This window comes from Branchiostoma lanceolatum, chromosome 15 (assembly GCF_035083965.1).
Source record: "Branchiostoma lanceolatum isolate klBraLanc5 chromosome 15, klBraLanc5.hap2, whole genome shotgun sequence".
Lineage (NCBI taxonomy): Eukaryota > Metazoa > Chordata > Leptocardii > Amphioxiformes > Branchiostomatidae > Branchiostoma > Branchiostoma lanceolatum.
The window spans coordinates 12733005-12751683 of NC_089736.1; the positions used below are offsets into that span (position 1 = coordinate 12733005).

The window sequence follows — 18679 nt, forward strand, 5'->3', positions numbered from 1 at the left end:
GTGATGTTATTTATGATTTTAGTAGGTTACGTAATTACATGAAATTAAACTTTTTACGGTTGGGCGATCATTTATTACGTCAAACAACACGTGATAAACCTTAAGGTGACGTTCACACCTGATACGGCAAACATACTTCGTAACCAGGGACCTAGGGTCAGTAGTCCGACGCGCCCGGACCTTCTGGCAGGAAACGTAGACTGGCGGTGTGACACACTTATTACGACTCGGCCTAAAAGTTCGTCTGTGAGAAGTACAGCTGTTTCTAATTTCTGAAGTTGGGTGAGCGACGTTAAAAAATATTTGAAATCTGGAACGTAAAAAGGAGTTTTGGACGCCACCATGGATGCCAAGTTTCTCGCTTGTGTGGTTCTACATGTGGTCGTGATTTGCTGTAAGTTTCATTTTCTTTTTTCTCTCTAACGTGTGTCAATTCAACACTGACTGTTCCTATATGTACTTATATTCTTCTTTATACACGTATAAAGCTTCTTTTATATTCGATACGTAATATTGAGTTTACGTTTTTGAGAATTTAGTAGGCATTCTTTCTCCAAGCAATGGGGGGAGGTCTTCTAGAGCTGTCCTTGCATGTACAAATTCTTTCACTTTCAATCAAGGGGGCAAGTTAATATCTCACCCCTTTTTTCTACGGAAGCTGAATGACGATTAACAATCTTTATTCCGATCGATTCCGACATGTCCTACCTTCATTTACGTTTGCTGGCCTGAAAATGGCTCACAGGATAATGTTAAACTTAGACTTTGTTCTCGCAGAAGCACAAATAACATATTTGTCATATGAAGGTGACAAAAGATTAATATACTGGTCAAATCAAGAGAGCAAAGAATGAAGTGAAAGAATTTAAAAGTCTAAGAATACTTTTTTTCAAAAAAGATGAGAGTGAATAGAATATTTCCTTATCTTCCATACCTCGAACCGGTTTGATTAAACGATAGACAACGAAACGTTTCGGGACAAACATATAAAGAATGGGACAAACATATGGATTTAGATCGTTTGATATAGAATAAACATAGTGCACAAAAATTCTTCAGTTTCTACAATACAGCCTGGTGTGTTTTTTTCGCTGTCAAGGTACAGCAACAGTCAGCGCCTCAACCGCAACCACAGTCACGACGTCAACCAGTAAGTACAGTAATATTTGTATCACTTACCAAGTTGGTAACTACACTCATGGTTACCACATTGGTGCCACTTTTACAATTATATCGAACTAGTTTTACCTTTACAACCACATGTAGCCATTGCTACGCCGCTAGACAAGTGTTAACTTACTTTTACAAGTACACGACATATTTTCCCATTTTGGTACTTTCTCGTCATGTTAACCAACTCTAGAGGTAATTCAGAAAATAAATGAGTGCCTGATGCCATCCATACAAATTACTTGCTGGCCTTATATTATGCATTTTGAGCATATATTTACAATATGGAGTATATTCTTCTTTCCGAATATGTGGGTTTAAGTTGCCCTTCAACTTATAAAAGTTGATTTCAAAAAGGTAGCTAGTACATACAAAACAAGACATGTTACATGCAGTCCGGTGGGGACAATGTGACCAACGTACAATGGAACAAATATAATCCGATTCTGTCAAAACAAAATCGTTGTCCTGAACTCAAAGTCCCAGATCAAAATCAGTAAAGTTCAAAAGTTGAAGCCTTGCTATTGCGTAACAGACATTTCATAAAGGCCAGAGCATCAGAGGTTTATCCTGTATGCTTGTCACCATTCATACAAATTACCACCCTATCCTATTCACTAAAAGTGTAATGTCTCGCTCGGGAAATACTCTATATCATAGTAGAAACTACAGTTGTCAAAACTCCCAGCCATCAAATGTAGTCGGGCGCACAATCGATAAAACAAAGGTGTATTTTCCAATATCCTGTTTGATTTGAGGAGTGTTCCGGCCGCAAGGTTCAAGAGCGAGCTTACTTGTAAATCTTACGCCGATTTACAATAATTCCCAAAATTGCACAGGAATTTCTGCAATCCGTCCGCGCAACAACCGCCTGTCACCATATACCTCGTTAGCACGGTCTGGCATCCCGGCTCGCAGGTCGATGACAGACGACCCACTTACGCGGTGTCCGATCTCGTACTATTGGGAGTGTGTCAGGGTGTGTTTCCCAAGACACCGAATCTAGTGTTTTAGCTTTGAAAAGGATTTTCACCCAACCCCAGTTGATTTATTATCGATATATATCACAGGAGAGTGCTGAACATTATGCCTCCCGCCAAAAAAATGCGGACACCAAAACTTGAGGAGCTCCAAGCTTATTTAATTGCCACACTTAATGATGTTCAAGCACATGTCGACACATAATCATTTTCCTTGTATCGAAAACATCTTAAGCAGATATGGATTCTTTTCACATCGGGATAAATACTATACTTTACTTGTACTAGATGTCATAAATAGAAAACGTTAAGGCGAACCCCACATTCTGACAATGTTTGTAAATAGTCTGCGAAGCTAGCAACAACAAACATGTCAGATGCAGGTATGCAGCTCAGTCCTGGCATTGGCAATCATTTCCCACAAAGGGACTTCTCAATGACCGGCGCTTGTAAAGGTGGACAGAGGTATCCTATGAAGTTGGTAGGTCTTAGTGTTGAGCAAAGTCTGTCGTGTTATCTGTCTTTTAAATGTTCTTATTTACGATAATCACGTGGTCGCCAGGTGCGCTTGTGTATACGTAGGCAGAATCCATAGAGTAGTTATAACACACACACTTAAATGGAAGAGAAGATGACGTAGCTTCTATTTAATGGAGCCAATGACTTTAACTGTCTGATATGGAATAAAAGTTTAAGAAAACAATTTCAGACTCTATAGTATTGACTGAGACAGGTTAAGCAACTGTTACAGTAGATACCACAACCACAACCAAACCTACCAGTATATGTAAGAACAATAGTATTTGTATGAATATGACATATCCTCGATATCTAGCCGAGCTATAATTTTAAGTTAAGCTATTGCGATTTGAGCACATGTGGGGATGTCTTTTTTTCTTCTTTTCGAACATATGAGTGCAATAAAACCACGGTAATGCAGTGAACTTGCCTAACAGATGAACGGTAATGGTCATGAGTCTCTTATAGATCTCTGTTGACATTTATATCCTTCATCCCCGTAATCTTTTCTAAACAAAGCATTTGTATTGTGCCATTTGGCCACTCAATTACTCGCAACATTGAAAATTGCTAGGTATTTATTCAGTTTAAATCTGTCAAATGTAATCGGGCACCCACTTGATTTAAATAAAGATATTTTTCACCCTAGCAATTAAAAACATGCTAGCAAATAGATTTTGATCAACACAAACATGCCAATACGTATAAGCCTTTTTTCTGGTATCAACAAAAGGTAGGCATGGATCTTCCCTGTTAAGTAAAAGATCATAATACAATAAAGTTAAGATAGGAATGTTAAGACAAATTTCATATTTATGTAATGATTGTACATTGTCTGACAAGCTGCAAGCTAGTAACAACAGCAAACAAGCAGATATATCGACCTAACACAACTCTGGCATGAGCAATCCTTCCAAAAAACTTTTATAAGTGACTAATTTTAGTAAAAAAACAATTACAGTAGGTGTCAAGAAAATGTAAAAAATTACCTTTAAAAAATCATTTTTTATAGCGCTATACAATGTTTGTAGGATTTCTGACTCAACAGTTCGCTACAACCAAAACAATAGCTTCTAACATCTCAAACAGCAAAAACTGCCGCACTTAAAACTAAGACAACCACTAAAACAACCAAAGCACCACTGAGGGCAACTCACTGAGGGCAACCGTCGATTCTATAACTAACACATCATCTCTGCCTACCACAGTGACTGGGTCAATTACCGCATATTCAAATGAGATAAAAACTCCGACGACCACGGAGACTGAAACAACTTCGGCATCTACCACAGATGCAAACACTCCGAATACCACAGACCCTGGGTCAACTACAACATCTATGAATAAGACAACCAATCCGAACACCACAACAACTGGGACAACTACCGCATCTACAACTAAAACGACTACCACGAACACCAAAGACCCTGAGTCAACTACAACATCTACAGATGAAACAACCAATCCGAACACCATAGCGACTGGGTTAACTGGCACACCTACAACGGAAACGAATACCACGGACACCACAGACCCTGGGTCAACTACAACATCTACAGATGAGACAACCAATCCGAACACCATAGCGACTGGGTCAACTGCCGCACCTACAACGAAAACGACTACCACGGACACCACAGACCTTGGGTCAACTACAACATCTAAAGATGAGACAACCAATCCGAACACCATAGCGACTGGGTTAACTGCCGCACCTACAACAAAAACGACCACCACGGACACCACAGACCCTGGGTCAACTGCTGCACTTGCAACAAAAACGACTACCACGGACACAACAGACCCTGGGTCAACTGCTGCACCTACAACAAAAATGACTACAAAGGACACCACAGCGACTGGGTCAACTACCGCATCTACAACTGATACGACCACGACGGACACCACAGCAACTGGGTCAACTGCCGCTTCTACAACTGATACGACCACCACGGACACCACAGCGACTGGGTCAACTACTGCATCTACAACTAAGACAACCAATCCAAACACCCCAGCGACTGGGTCAACAACCGCATCTACAACTGATACGACAACTACGGACACCACAGACCCTGGGTCAACTGCCGCATCTACAACAAAAACGACTACCACGGACACCACAGACCCTGGGTCAACTACCGCATCTACAACTGAGGCAAACACTCCGAATACCACAGCGACTGGGTCAAATACAACATCTACAAATGAGACAACCAATCCGAACACCACAGCGACTGGGTCAACTACCGAATATACGACTGAGACAACCAGCACAAACACCACAGCGACTGGACCAACTACCGCATCTACAACTGATACGACCACCACGGACACCCCAGCGACTGGGTCAACAACCGCATCTACAACTGATACGACAACTACGGACACCACAGACCCTGGGTCAACTGCCGCATCTACAACAAAAACGACTACCACGGACACCACAGACCCTGGGTCAACTACCGCATCTACAACTGAGGCAAACACTCCAAATACTACAGCGACTGGGTCAAATACAACATCTACAAATGAGACAACCAATCCGAACACCACAGCGACTGGGTCAACTACCGCATCTACGACTGAGATAAACACTCCGAATACTACAGCGACTGGGTCAACTATCGCATCTACGACTGAGACAACCACCACGGACACCACAGCAGCTGTGCCAACTACCGTATCTACAACTGATGCGACCACCACGGACACCATAGCGACTGGGTCAACTACCGTATCTACAACTGATACGACCACCATGGACACCACATCGGCTCGGCCAACTACCGCATCTACAACTGAGGCAAACACTCCAAATACTACAGCGACTGGGTCAAATACAACATCTACAAATGAGACAACCAATCTGAACACCACAGCGGCTGGGTCAACTACCGCATCTACAGCTGAGACAACCACCACGGACACCATAGCGACTGGGTCAACTACCGCATCTTCAATTGATACGACCACCGCGGACACCACAGTGACTGGGTCAACTACCGCATCTACAACTGAGGCAAACACTCCAAATACTACAGCGACTGGGTCAACTACCGCATCTACGACTGAGACAACCACCACGGACACCACAGCGGCTTTGCCAACTACCGTATCTATAACTGATACGACCACCACGGACACCACAGCGGCTGGGCCAGCTACCGCATCTACAACTGAGGCAAACACTCCAAATACTACAGCGACTGGGTCAAGTACAACATCTACAAATGAGACAACCAATCTGAACACCACAGCGACTGGGTCAACTACCGCATATACAACTGATACGACCACCACGGACACCACAGTGACTGGGTCAACTACCGCATCTACAACTGATACGACCACCAGTGACACCACAGCGACTGGGTCAACTACCGCATCTACAACTGAGGCAATCACCATGGACACCACAGTGGCTGGGCCAACTACCGCATCTACAACTGAGGCAAACACTCCAAATACTACAGCGACTGGGTCAAATACAACATTTACAAATGAGACAACCAATCTGAACACCACAGCGACTGGGTCAACTACCGCATATACAACTGATACGACCACCACGGACACCACAGTGACTGGGTCAACTACCGCATCTACAACTGATACGACCACCAGGGACACCACAGCGACTGGGTCAACTACCGCATCTACAACTGAGGCAATCACCATGGACACCACAGTGGCTGGGCCAGCTACCGCATCTACAACTGAGACAAACACTCCAAATACTACAGCGATTGGGTCAAATACAACATCTACAAATGAGACAACCAATCTGAACACCACAGCGACTGGGTCAACTACCGCATATACAACTGATACGACCACCACGGACACCACAGTGACTGGGTCAACTACCGCATCTACAACTGATACGACCACCGCGGACACCACAGCGACTTGGTCCACTACCGCATCTACAACTGAGACAACCTCCATGGACACAACAGCGGCCGTGCCAACTACCGCATCTACAACTGAGGCAAACACTCCGAATACTACAGCGACTGAGTCAAATACAACATCTACAAATGAGACAACCAATCCGAACACCACAGCGACTGGGTCAACTACCGCATCTACAACTGATACGACCACCATGGATACCACAGCGTCTGGGCAGACTACCGCATTTACAACTGAGACAACCACCATGGACACCACAGCGACTGGGTCAACTGCAGCATCTACAACAAAAACGACTACCACTGACACCACAGACCCCGTGTCAAGTACAACATCTACAAATGAGACAACCAATCTGAACACCACGTTGACTGGGTCAACTACCGCATCTACAACTGATACGACCACCGTGGACACCACAGTGACTGGGTCAATTACCGCTTCTACAACTGAGGCAAACACTCCAAATACTACAGCGACTGGGTCAACTACCGCATCTACAACTGATACGACCACCGCGGACACCACAGTGACTGGGTCAACTACCGCATCTACAACTGATACGACCACCAGGGACACCACAGCGACTGGGTAAACTACCGCATCTACAACTGATGCAATCACTCCGAATACTACAGCGACTGGGTCAAATACAACATCTACAACTGAGACAACCAACACGACCACCACAGCGACTGGGTCAACTATCGCATCTACAACTGATACGACCACCAGGGACACCACAGCGACTGGGTCAACTACCGCATCTACAACTGATGCAATCACTCCGAATACTACAGCGACTGGGTCAACTACCGCATCTACAACTGATGCAATCACTCCGAATACTACAGCGACTGGGTCAACTATCGCATCTACAACTGATACGACCACCAGGGACACCACAGCGACTGGGTCAACTACCGCATCTACAACTGATGCAATCACTCCGAATACTACAGCGACTGGGTCAAATACAACATCTACAACTGAGACAACCAACACGACCACCACAGTGACTGGGTCAACTACTGCATCTACAACTGATACGACCACCAGGGACACCACAGCGACTGGGTCAACTACCGCATCTACAACTGATGCAATCACTCCGAATACTACAGCAACTGGGTCAAATACAACATCTACAACTGAGACAACCAACACGAACACCACAGCGACTGGGTCAACTACCGCATCTACAACTGATACGACCACCACGGACACCACAGTGACTGGGTCAACTACCGTATCTACAACTGATACGACCACCAGGGACACCGCAGCGACTGGGTCAGCTACCGCATCTACAACTGATGCAATCACTCCGAATACTACAGCGACTGGGTCGAATACAACATCTACAAATGAGACAACTAATCCGAACACCACAGCGACTGAGTCAACTACCGCATCTACCACTGATACGACCACCACGGACACCACAGCGTCTGAGTCAACTACCGCTTTTACAACTGAGGCAAACACTCCGAATACTACAGCGATTGGGTCAAATACAGCATCTACAAATGAGACAACCAATCCGAACACCACAGGGACTGGGTCAACTACCGCATATACGACTGAGACAACCACCACGAACGCCACAGCGACTGGATCAACTACCGCATCTACAACTGAGACAACCATTACGGACACCACAGCGGCTGGGCCAACTACCACATCTACAACTGAGACAACCACCATGGACACCACAGACCCTGGGTCAACTACAACATCTACAGATGAGACAACCACCACGGACACCACAGCGACTGGGTCAACTACCGCATATACAACTGATACGACCAGCACGGACACCACAGCGGCTGGGCCAACTACCGCATCTACAACTGATACGACCACCACGGACACCACAGACCCTGGGTCAACTACTGCATCTACAATTGATGCAAAACCCCCGAATACTACAGCGACTGGGTCAACTACGGCATATACAACTGAGACAACCAATCCGAACACCACATCGACTTGGTCAACTACCACATCCACAACTGATACGACAACCACGGACACCACAGCGACTGGGTCAACTACCGCATCTACAACTGATACGACAACCACGGACACCACAGCTACTGGGTCAACTACCGCTTCTACAACTGATGCAAACACTTCGAATACTACAGCAACTGGGTCAAATACAACATTTACAACTGAGACAACCAATCCGAACACCACAGCGACTGGATCAATTATCGCATCTACAACTGAGACAACCACCACGGACACCACAGCGGCCGGGTCAACTACCGCATCTACAACTGATACGACCACCATGGACACCACAGTGACTGGGTCAACTACCGCATCTACAACTGATACGACCACCACGGACACCACAGCGACTGGGTCAAATACCGCATCTACAACTGAGACAACCACCATGGACACCACAGCGACTGGGTCAACTACCGCATCTACAACTGATACGACCACCGCGGACACCACAGCGACTGGGTCAACAACCGCATCTACAACTGATGCAATCACTCCGAATACTACAACGACTGGGTCAAATACAACATCTACAACTGAGACAACCAATCCGAACACCACAGCGACTGGGTCAAATACAACATCTACAACTGAGACAACCACCACGGACACCACAGCGGCTGGGTCAACTACCGCATCTACAACTGATACGACCACCACGGACACCACAGTGACTGGGTCAACTACCGCATTTACAACTGAGACAGCCACTCTGACGGTAACAGCGACTGAGTCAACTACCGTCTTTCCATTCGTTGCAACCACTCTGACGGGCACAGCTACTGAGTCAACTACAGTATCTACAGCTATATCATCTATAGTTGATATGTTTTCTACCCAGTCGACCACAGCCCCCACAACTACAAGTGATTTTGAAACTGAAGAAACCCCAACTCAAGTCACAACCGGCTTGTCCACTGCAATTGGTTTTTCAACTAAAGAAATTACATTGGATTCTACCACAGAAATGACCACAACAAGCCAATCTACAACCGTTCCAAGCACAGCTGGAGCCACCACAAGTAAAACAACAGAGTATTCTACAACAAAGCTACCTACATCACAGATAAGCACCATTGGTCCACCGGTTTCGAACCCACCAGGTACATAAACGTCTTATCTACTATTAAGTTAAAGGAGAGCCTATATGACTTGACAAATTTAAAATAAAACAGTTTAATCACATTTCGTTCTACACTGTTATCATGTGAAAAGTTTCTTAATTTGTATTTTTCACACAGTTATCATCACTGTTCCCGAGGAAGTACCTGTTATCGATCATATCAGTACGTATGCATAATTATGTGTCACATTTTAACTTTATCTTTGATATGCTTTTTTTCCTGCTCATTCAATGCAAGGGCTTCGAAACTGAAAGTCTTTGTAATATTATCAGTTTTATAAAAGTTTGAAAGTACATTTAAATATACGCTTAATGAAACTGTATTTGCTACTAAATCCACCTTATTGAGTTGCACATTAGACATTTGGGTGCTACTGCTTGTTACATATTGAAGAAAATATTTACCATTTCTGACCATATCTGTATCTGTGTTGGCAGATATAACAGCAGCTCTTATTGTCATCAATGTGGTGGTGGTCGTTCCTGTTAACTTTTCCATGGAGTTTCCATTTGCTTTTGCGAACACCCCCGAGCATTTTGCCTTGATATTCCGCGAAGGGGTAAGATCATACACGCAATTTATCTATCATAGAAGAAACAGCAGATATTCTTTTGCAAAATAGGTATTTTACACATTGTCTGATTTCTTTATAAGGCAACATACATTATCATAATCAGATTTGGAAGATTGATATGCTTCTAAATCTCTTTCCAGGTCAAGCAATACTACGACAACGCCGAAGCCGGGTACAAAGGCATTGAAATAAGAAGACTTAGGTAAGATGTGCCTTGTTATATGTTAGCAATACGACCATGCATATCATGATGAATGGTTTATGATTTTATATTTTCACCTCCAAAGAATAAGCTTTGCACACAACCTAAAAGTGTCGTCAATCAACATATAAAGTTATTTCATAAAAGAATAAATTGTTTCTTGATCATAAACATTGTCTGTCTATCTCCCGTTCTAAAATAGGACTGTAAACACTGCAAGAAGGCGCGAGAGCACTGCCGTAGACTATTACGTCGACTATGACTACAAAAAGCTGGAGGAAGCTGGAGGTGTTAAAAACATTACCAGTCGTCTTGAAAACGAGGTGAAGGCCGGAACGTTTACTGTAGAAAGTTTTACGGCAAAACCGGAATCGCTGAATTACTCAAGTGAATCAGGTATGTAGTATTTAACATAGATGTACATAACAAATTAAAAAAGTCTACTTGTTGTGTTCATGTAAGGTCTAGGACCTTTACCAATCTCAGTATATTACCATAGTGGGGGAAAACCAAAAAGTTCAGACAAAACATTCTGTGTTGTTGACTGACTTGGCATTGTTGCTTCAACAGAAATCAAAGCAGCTGCCATTGAACAGATCATCGAAAGTGTTTCTGAGCAGTCAGATGAGACTGCAGGAGGACTGTGTGCCGTCACAAGTTGCCCAAAAGGATACGTTTGTCAAGCGAAAGAAAGCAGTGGTGAAGTCACCTGTGCTACAAAGTGTACCGGTGGATATTGTTACAACAGTGGTACCTGTTTTCACGTGGAGGACCAACCCGTTTACTGCAGGTGAGTGCAATAGGTTTGGCAAAAATGTTGTGCCAATCCATCTGACAATCTACCAATCTATCTATCACTCCATCTATGATTAAGGTGCAACAAGTTGCCTGCGAATTAGGTCAGGTTTATTATGTTAAATGTTGGATATACGGGTTGACCAATTAAGATTCAGATATCTTCATCTACCTCTTCATCCATCCATCCATTCTTTCATATAAAATGTATTTATCCTTTCGCTCCATCCACCCAACCATCTGCTTATCTATTCAATATAGTATCTGTTTTATCTTATACAGTTTCCCAGTAATATTTTATATAGTGTCTATCTGTATCTATTTTAGTCTCTCTCTCCGATCTTCTTACTTTCAGCTAAAATTGAGATAACAATATGACTCTATTGGATACTGCTTGCGTATTGGCTTGTCCATATTCCTACCACTTATTGTATTTTGAATGATATCGGGCGTCATCAACCTTCCCTGTTCGAAAATAGATCGTTCTGTTTTCCAAAAAATAGCTGCAGTTACGATCCGACTGGGTTCTACGTGGGCACAAGGTGTGACTTCTACGCCTCACAGACACTGGTCGTCGGGGTGTCTGTTGGAGTAGGAAGCCTAATGATCATCATCATCATTGTCGTCTCCGTCTGTAGATGCCGCCGTCCTGCTAAAAAGGAAATACCCGTCAATGAGTAAGTAATAAACGTTTCAATGATATAATGTGTCATAGAGTGTACTGTTCAAAGCATATAATTGAAGATAAGTATAATTTATGACATTTTGTACCATTTCATACGTGAGTACATCTGTTTGCTCCTTTGCAACAATCCCTTGGGAATCCTTACTTTCTAACCTTAGGCATGTATTTGCAAATAGACTGTATTATATGTTCAGCATATGTCGTATGTTTCAAACATCAGGCCGCGAACAGAGGAAGAAGCCACCTGGTTGTCTCCTGCGAGTAAACGCAAGAGAAAAAGTGACCGTGATGACAGTTATGCAGAGGAACTGCCACTATACACGTGAGTCATAATTACCTTCGCGACGAATGGTTTCGTCGAGTAGGTTATTCGATGATGCTTGTCTGTGTGTCTGTTAGTGAACAGAATAAGTCGAGAACGCCTGGATGGTTTGTTGTCGTATTTGGTGTGTCGGTGTGTATGTGGGAAATCTCAAGATGATTAGATTTTGGGCGAAGTGTTTTGCATAATTAACGAGAAAAGTGTAAAAATGTGTTAGATTGTATGCTCATACTATGCTTTCTGGTTGCGACGTGTGGGCTGTATTGTTTCAGGGGATATTGACACGGGTAAATGGGTGCAAAGTTGGTCATGAGGGGTCATGAGGCAGGCAGGAAACGTCAGTTACTGCCAGGGACAAATTGGCTATCAGCCAGCTGTAGGGCAGATACAAGAGATAGACTTGCCCATATAGGCAGTAATGCTTTAAAGCACTAAAACAAGGGCTCAGAAAAGGATTCACCTTAATTGCAAGCCCCCAAAATTCTTATGCACCAGAAAGCCACATCTGTCTACTTTAGAATCATGCAAAGAAAATAGACAGTTGACCAGCTCGTTCTCTCGTAACAGCTGACAGACGAAAACAATCGTCAACTTTGACCTACTCCCAGCCTGGAAGAGTCCACTCGGAGCATGTGAAACCAAACCACAAAGATATCTCCTTATTAAAAGACTGAAACATACAGATTTTGACCAAAGTTGGATATACACGGCCTTATATGAGTAAGAACAGTCATTAATGCAGTGCCACAGCATGGGAATACCGATCATGTCTGTGTGTCTGTTAGTGAACACGATAAGCCTAGAATTCTTGGAAGGATTGTCTTGGTATTTGGTATGTTGGTAGGTCTCGATGAAACCTGAAAATGATTAGATTTTGGGCCCCCTATCGGCTTGTTACGGTACTGCAGCGGAACTTCCTGTTATGATATCTCGTGTTGTGGACATGCTATGGAATTGATTTTTGAGTGGTAGATAGCTCGTTGGGCAGAGAGTTAGTGGTATAGGTTTGGGCCCCCTAGCAACTTTTTTGGAACTGCAGGGGTAGGTTTTGCTTCAGACTTTGAAAGGGAATAACTCAAGAAGGGCTTGATGGAAGGTCATGATTTTTTGCATGTACATAGCTTGAGCGATGATGTACATGATTGGATAATTATTATGCAAATCAGTAACTAATTTGCATAATTAATGAGGAAAGTTTATACATTCATCAATTTCCATGATAGGACTCGCAAACATGTGACATATGTAACTGAGGAAGAGAGAAATATTAATAGATATCAGCTATGCAAATGAGAACCTCATTTACATAATTAATGAGAAAATAATATAACTCGAGATGGGCTTGATGGATGGTCATGATTTTTGGTATGTAGATAGCTTATGTGATGCTTTGTATGATTGGATGATAATTATGCAAATCAGATTATAATTAATGAGGCAATTTTAAAAACCTGCTGTGTTCCATGATATGACTATTCAAATATGTGACATTTGTAACTGAGGAAGAGAGGAATGTCAATAGATAGAAATTATGCAAATGTAGGCCTAATTTGCATAATTCATGAGAAACTACTATCATTCCATACTAGTAAATAACGGCAATTTCATACTTGTTGCATTTAGAAGTTGTGTGAATGTGAACACCATTGAATCAAATTATGCTAATAAGGAGCTTATTTGCATTATTGATGAAAAATGTTAGCATAACCTTCTTTGTTAAGCTCATAATCATAACAAGGAGGTTTGGACAACTTATGTTATTTGGGTGAGGAGGATCAACTGGTATGATTTTTGATTGATGAAAAACACTCCTAATACGTCAGTCATAAAGGTCAAAATCATTTCGCGAAGGTATGAGGTCGTAGAACTCTTGTTGGGGATTGTCGCGAATAAATGGAAGATATAAGTACGATATTTAAGATGTTAGTGTATCAACTTTAGTTGATTCTGCATGTATGTACTTTTTAACTACAAAATAGAATAGAACTCGAACTTGTGAGTCATATCTGAATACAGAGTGACGCAAATATAGTAACACCTATTTATAATGACCATTCAACGGTCACACCTGTCTATAGCGACCTTTCAACATAAAATAAACGGTCATGTAGTGGGCAGGCAGTCATTATACATATACATATACATATACATATACATAACATTATACAAGTTCTCAATGATTGTGACCACCAAAAAATGCCCAAAATGGCCGGATGGTCTTTATGTTTAAGATACAGGTTTGACTGAAATTATGTACATTTTATCAAAAGAATGTGTACATTCTCTTTTACTGAGTATAACTCAGTCTTGCGATCTTAATCTGTGACCATTGGTACTTTAGTCCCCTTCGCATGATTCATATTTGTAAACGCAATGTGTTTTTTTAGCATTGCAAATAGAAAACGCACGACTAACGGTGGAAGGAACACCCCAGACGTAGCGTCTATCGTATACGGGGAGGAACAGATGCTGGGAACGCACGCCCTGTCAGGTCACAACTACAGACAAGGATGGAAACCGAGTCTGCAGAATATTCAAGTTGGCAAGGTAAAGAAAACTTTTATACTTTTCTAGTTTTTTTAACTAAAGAATTAGTCTAATTCTTTCCATGGAAATGCTCACAACAAGGATCACTTTCCTACTTCTCTTAAATTGAAAAACTATTTGTCAAAAATATTTTCACCTTCAAGAATTTCAGAAAATCCAAGTCAAAATTTCTTGCATTTATTGATTTCAAGATTATTTTTCTTGTTATTAAAAAAAAAAATTCTCTCCCCTTTCTTGAAAAATCTTTCTTTAACAAAAAATAACAATCCTCTGTGATGGTCCAAACTGATATCGTCCTGCATTCTAACGAAGTTATACTGTACACAGGAACTCAAGATCCCCCGGCCTGGGCTTTACGAAGACAGCACCAACTACTGGCATACCATTGTGAGTTTTGTTCACGTTACGTCCTTCAACTTCAAATACCCCCAGATGACCCCGAGAGGGGCAAAGTAGGGGGGGGGGGGTCCCAGGCTAAGGCGGGCAGGCCTCCAGCCTGGCACAGTAAGACTCAAAGGTGGGAGCCGTCACAACCGTTCCAGGCAGGGCATTTTACTGGGGAATGATACAGGGAAAATATGAATATTTGTATGTGTCCGTACATAACATATTTAGTATGAGAACCATTTATTGTCGCCCCATCTTTAGATGACAGCAAGCACAAAATATGGTCTAGATTTGAAACTTTATATCTTGTTCATGTTGTTATGCGGAATAGTCAAACCACCGATAATTTGGTGAGATGTCTACCGTAAAGTATGTTGTTAAAGAAATTGTTCATGTATAACTCAAAGTAATTTCTTTTTGACTTACAGGATGGGAGAGTGTCAGTGTCATCTATGTGACGTCATCCTTAAGTTTTATTTGGTTCGATTTAAGAACGAATGGCAAGACACAAAATATAGCGTAGGGGGTAGAGTTGTGCTGCACAAAAAGAATATCCTTCTCCTTTTCCTTATGAAGTAAAGAATCTTTGAAAAAACAGGTATAACAACTTTAAAAGATGTAGTGTAAAGTGCACTACCTCCAAATTATGTTTGCTGTGGGTTTTGTTTTGCTTAGACAAGTTTTTATTGTTTAAGTTTACGTTACGATTATAGGTCAAGTATAGCTTTGCTATAGTTACAAGTGTAAAATGCATGTCAAACTTGTAAAATAGTACTGCAAAATAGCACCATCATGATACATTTACCTTGTGATAGAAAAATCAGGAATGGAATATCTATGTATTCTATCTGATACTGATTTTGCAGCTTTGACGTTCCATTAACTTATAGTTTTTACTTTTTCACAGACAGTGTGTGTTATCAAAATATGATGGTGTATCTTTGCCTATCTAGATTCGATACGCTCCACATCACTTTTCAATATCTAAAAAAAAATCCCCCTTTTATCTTAAGGTAGCAAATAGACACCTACACCATGAGACAAACAACATGACCAGAAAACACACATCAGTGCAAGTTAGTTTCAATGGAGTGATTGTAAATCTACAACAGTTGACAGCATAAACATTATGGGACATACTGCGACAACATTTTGTTATGTGTCATCCAAAGGTCTTAGACATGTTTTTTCAAAACATTTTCTTTTTGAATTTACCAGGCCAGTGCTTAGAGTGCTCATTACTGTACCCACATCAATTTTAATGTTTGGGTTTTGGTTTAATTTAAAATATAGGGTTATAAACATATAACATCAGAGTCTGAGAGAAAATTATTTTATTTCTACACAAGTTGAATATAATAAGATTCTAGTTTTTCTCCCATACCTCGCCATTTTCTTACAGATAAATCAATCAATTCTAAATGGTATTCATTTCAATACTTAGCTTACTTTGAATCCTTTCTTATCCTCTTCGCCAGGGGCTAATGTGTGATGCAATTCAGACACAAGCGCCCTCCAGCGGAAAGGATACTTTCTTCAGCCTCACTGCCAGCCCTTTGTTCTTATTTTGTCTCTTGCTAAACAAAGACAAACTTCAAGATATCGAAGATAGAAATAAGTAAACTGGTGTATCCTGAAAGCACTATCACTTGACACAAAACGTCTCAAATTCCAGTCAGTCTCATATCATATTTTGTCTAATATCATCGGAAATTTAAGCACTAGGCGTCTTTGACATTTTGAGACGTCTATTCCAAGCACATTGAACATTGCTAGAATACATGCAATGATGTCTCTCCGTGTCATTTCTAAAGTACATTAGTCTCCTAAAATGATTGTTAAAATTTCCCAATGAATTTGAAAGAACTATCAGGATTCAGTCTGCAAGAGGTTGGGCTAAGACACCGTAGAGTACCAAGTAGTTGCTCTCAAATACACTATATAAAATAGAAACCGTACATAACGAATTTAATTATGAATGCAAATCAAAATAAAAAATGGCAGTATTACACAGTGTAGAATATAAAGTAATGACCATATTGACCAACTAAGCCCGGCCTGGAAGTGACTAGTGTGTATGTAAATCTTGCCTTTCAAATTTCAAAGAAGGCATCACGATATATTTCTAGACACACAACTGTTAATAGCAAGCTAATGTCAGCTGCCAGGTTTTTTAGCCAAGTAAAAATAAAAAATGTTTGACCCCTGACCTCCCTCACGAAACCCGCGAAACACCCGGCGGCGCTAACTCCCCTAACTTCCCGGCTTCGCGCGCTACACGCACGCAAAGCTGTTTTGTTCTGGGGAATACCCTATCCCGGTTATAACCGGGTCCAGCACACAAGGCATATTTCTGTATCCCTAATTAAGTCGGGACTGGCAGCTTAAGGGTTACCCTTGCCAGTTGTAACTACAGTACAAAATACATACTTAAAGGTTGACAGGGGCTAGTCTTTGCTGTAATAGTCAATTCAAATATGAACCTAAAGGCACTAAATCTGTATATGACGATATTTTACCAGAAAACAATAAGAAAACAGGTTGGTATACAATTAGAAAATCGTTATATATTCAGTAAACGAAAACAAAACTACAATAAGTTTTCTTTCAAGTTTAGACAGCCGTCAGGTTCACCTGAACCAAACATGGCAGACACTTCTTCATTAGCGTAATGACTTAAAGGAGTCCTAAACTCCAGAAGGCGGTGTTATTTTCCACTAGATTGTGTATCAATTAGTATATAATCAGCCGACTTTGTACAGAATTCCGCTTGTGGTGAATTACACAAGGTGTGTTTTTTTTAAAGAATATGATACTCACTAAACCCCTGCAGACCCTACCAGTGTATTCCCCATGCGTAAACATAAATTTTAAACGTGGATATATTCGGCGTAAATGAGGGTGGTTAAGCACAATAAGAAGGCCAATTGTTAATAAGATATAAAAGAACACATAGCAAGACGAGTTTTTCCTAACCACCCTGACATTCTTTTTGTAATCTAACTTTTGTCAGACATTGTCAGGCACATTGTAAAAAACACATAGGCTGAGGGTCACCTGGGGAATTTGGTAGAATATTGAATGCTTGTGGATGCGCATGGGACTAGTGGGTACTTTATCGTATACTGTAAAAAATATTCATTTCTACTTCCTAAAATCACCATCCATTGGAAAATAACTGCCCCTCTGGGGTTTAGGACTCCTTTAAATAGTAAGGCTTACTTTACTCACAAGTTTTTGTATTGAACTCGCGGCTGTGTGAGGAGCTTTTGGCTGCTCATGTGTTTCACTCCTACAAGAAAAGGCTACCTGAGTTGAACTAGTGTTCTCCTTTCACAGTCGACTCCAAGTCAAGTCACAAAAGCGTATGTAAATCGAGCTAAAGTGGGAGGGCAGAGTAACCGAGTGCAGATGTAATGCTGACTGATCCCCAGTAA

General features: G+C 41.6%; 2 protein-coding genes across 2 annotated transcripts; both read left to right on the forward strand.

Moving 5' to 3' along the window:
• Positions 1-342: 342 nt before the first annotated feature.
• Positions 343-9632, forward strand: LOC136449351 (serine-rich adhesin for platelets-like). The gene is made up of 4 exons (XM_066449366.1): positions 343-394; positions 3878-7178; positions 7323-9392; positions 9572-9632. Exons 1-4 carry the CDS (start codon positions 343-345, stop codon positions 9630-9632), a joined length of 5484 nt encoding a protein of 1827 aa, XP_066305463.1.
• A 10-nt stretch (positions 9633-9642) lies between these two features.
• On the forward strand, positions 9643-16122 carry LOC136421276 (uncharacterized). The gene is made up of 11 exons (XM_066408504.1): positions 9643-9709; positions 9848-9892; positions 10168-10289; positions 10445-10506; positions 10709-10902; positions 11077-11296; positions 11805-11978; positions 12207-12308; positions 14696-14855; positions 15183-15242; positions 15671-16122. The coding sequence occupies exons 3-11, from the start codon at positions 10227-10229 to the stop codon at positions 15698-15700; spliced, it is 1065 nt and encodes a 354-aa protein (XP_066264601.1). The 5' UTR covers positions 9643-9709; positions 9848-9892; positions 10168-10226; the 3' UTR covers positions 15701-16122.
• The last annotated feature ends 2557 nt before the right edge of the window (positions 16123-18679 follow it).

Coding starts and splice junctions, on each gene's coding strand:
- LOC136449351 (XM_066449366.1), top strand. CDS start 343: ATGGATGCCAAGTTTCTCGCTTGTGTGGTTCTACATGTGGTCGTGATT. Junction 395..3,877: donor ACATGTGGTCGTGATTTGCT/GTAAGTTTCATT, acceptor TGCCTACCACAG/TGACTGGGTCAATTACCGCA. Junction 9,393..9,571: donor CTGACGGGCACAGCTACTGA/GTCAACTACAGT, acceptor ATTCTACCACAG/AAATGACCACAACAAGCCAA.
- LOC136421276 (XM_066408504.1), top strand. CDS start 10,227: ATGGAGTTTCCATTTGCTTTTGCGAACACCCCCGAGCATTTTGCCTTG. Junction 11,297..11,804: donor GACCAACCCGTTTACTGCAG/GTGAGTGCAATA, acceptor TCCAAAAAATAG/CTGCAGTTACGATCCGACTG. Junction 15,243..15,670: donor CCAACTACTGGCATACCATT/GTGAGTTTTGTT, acceptor TTTGACTTACAG/GATGGGAGAGTGTCAGTGTC.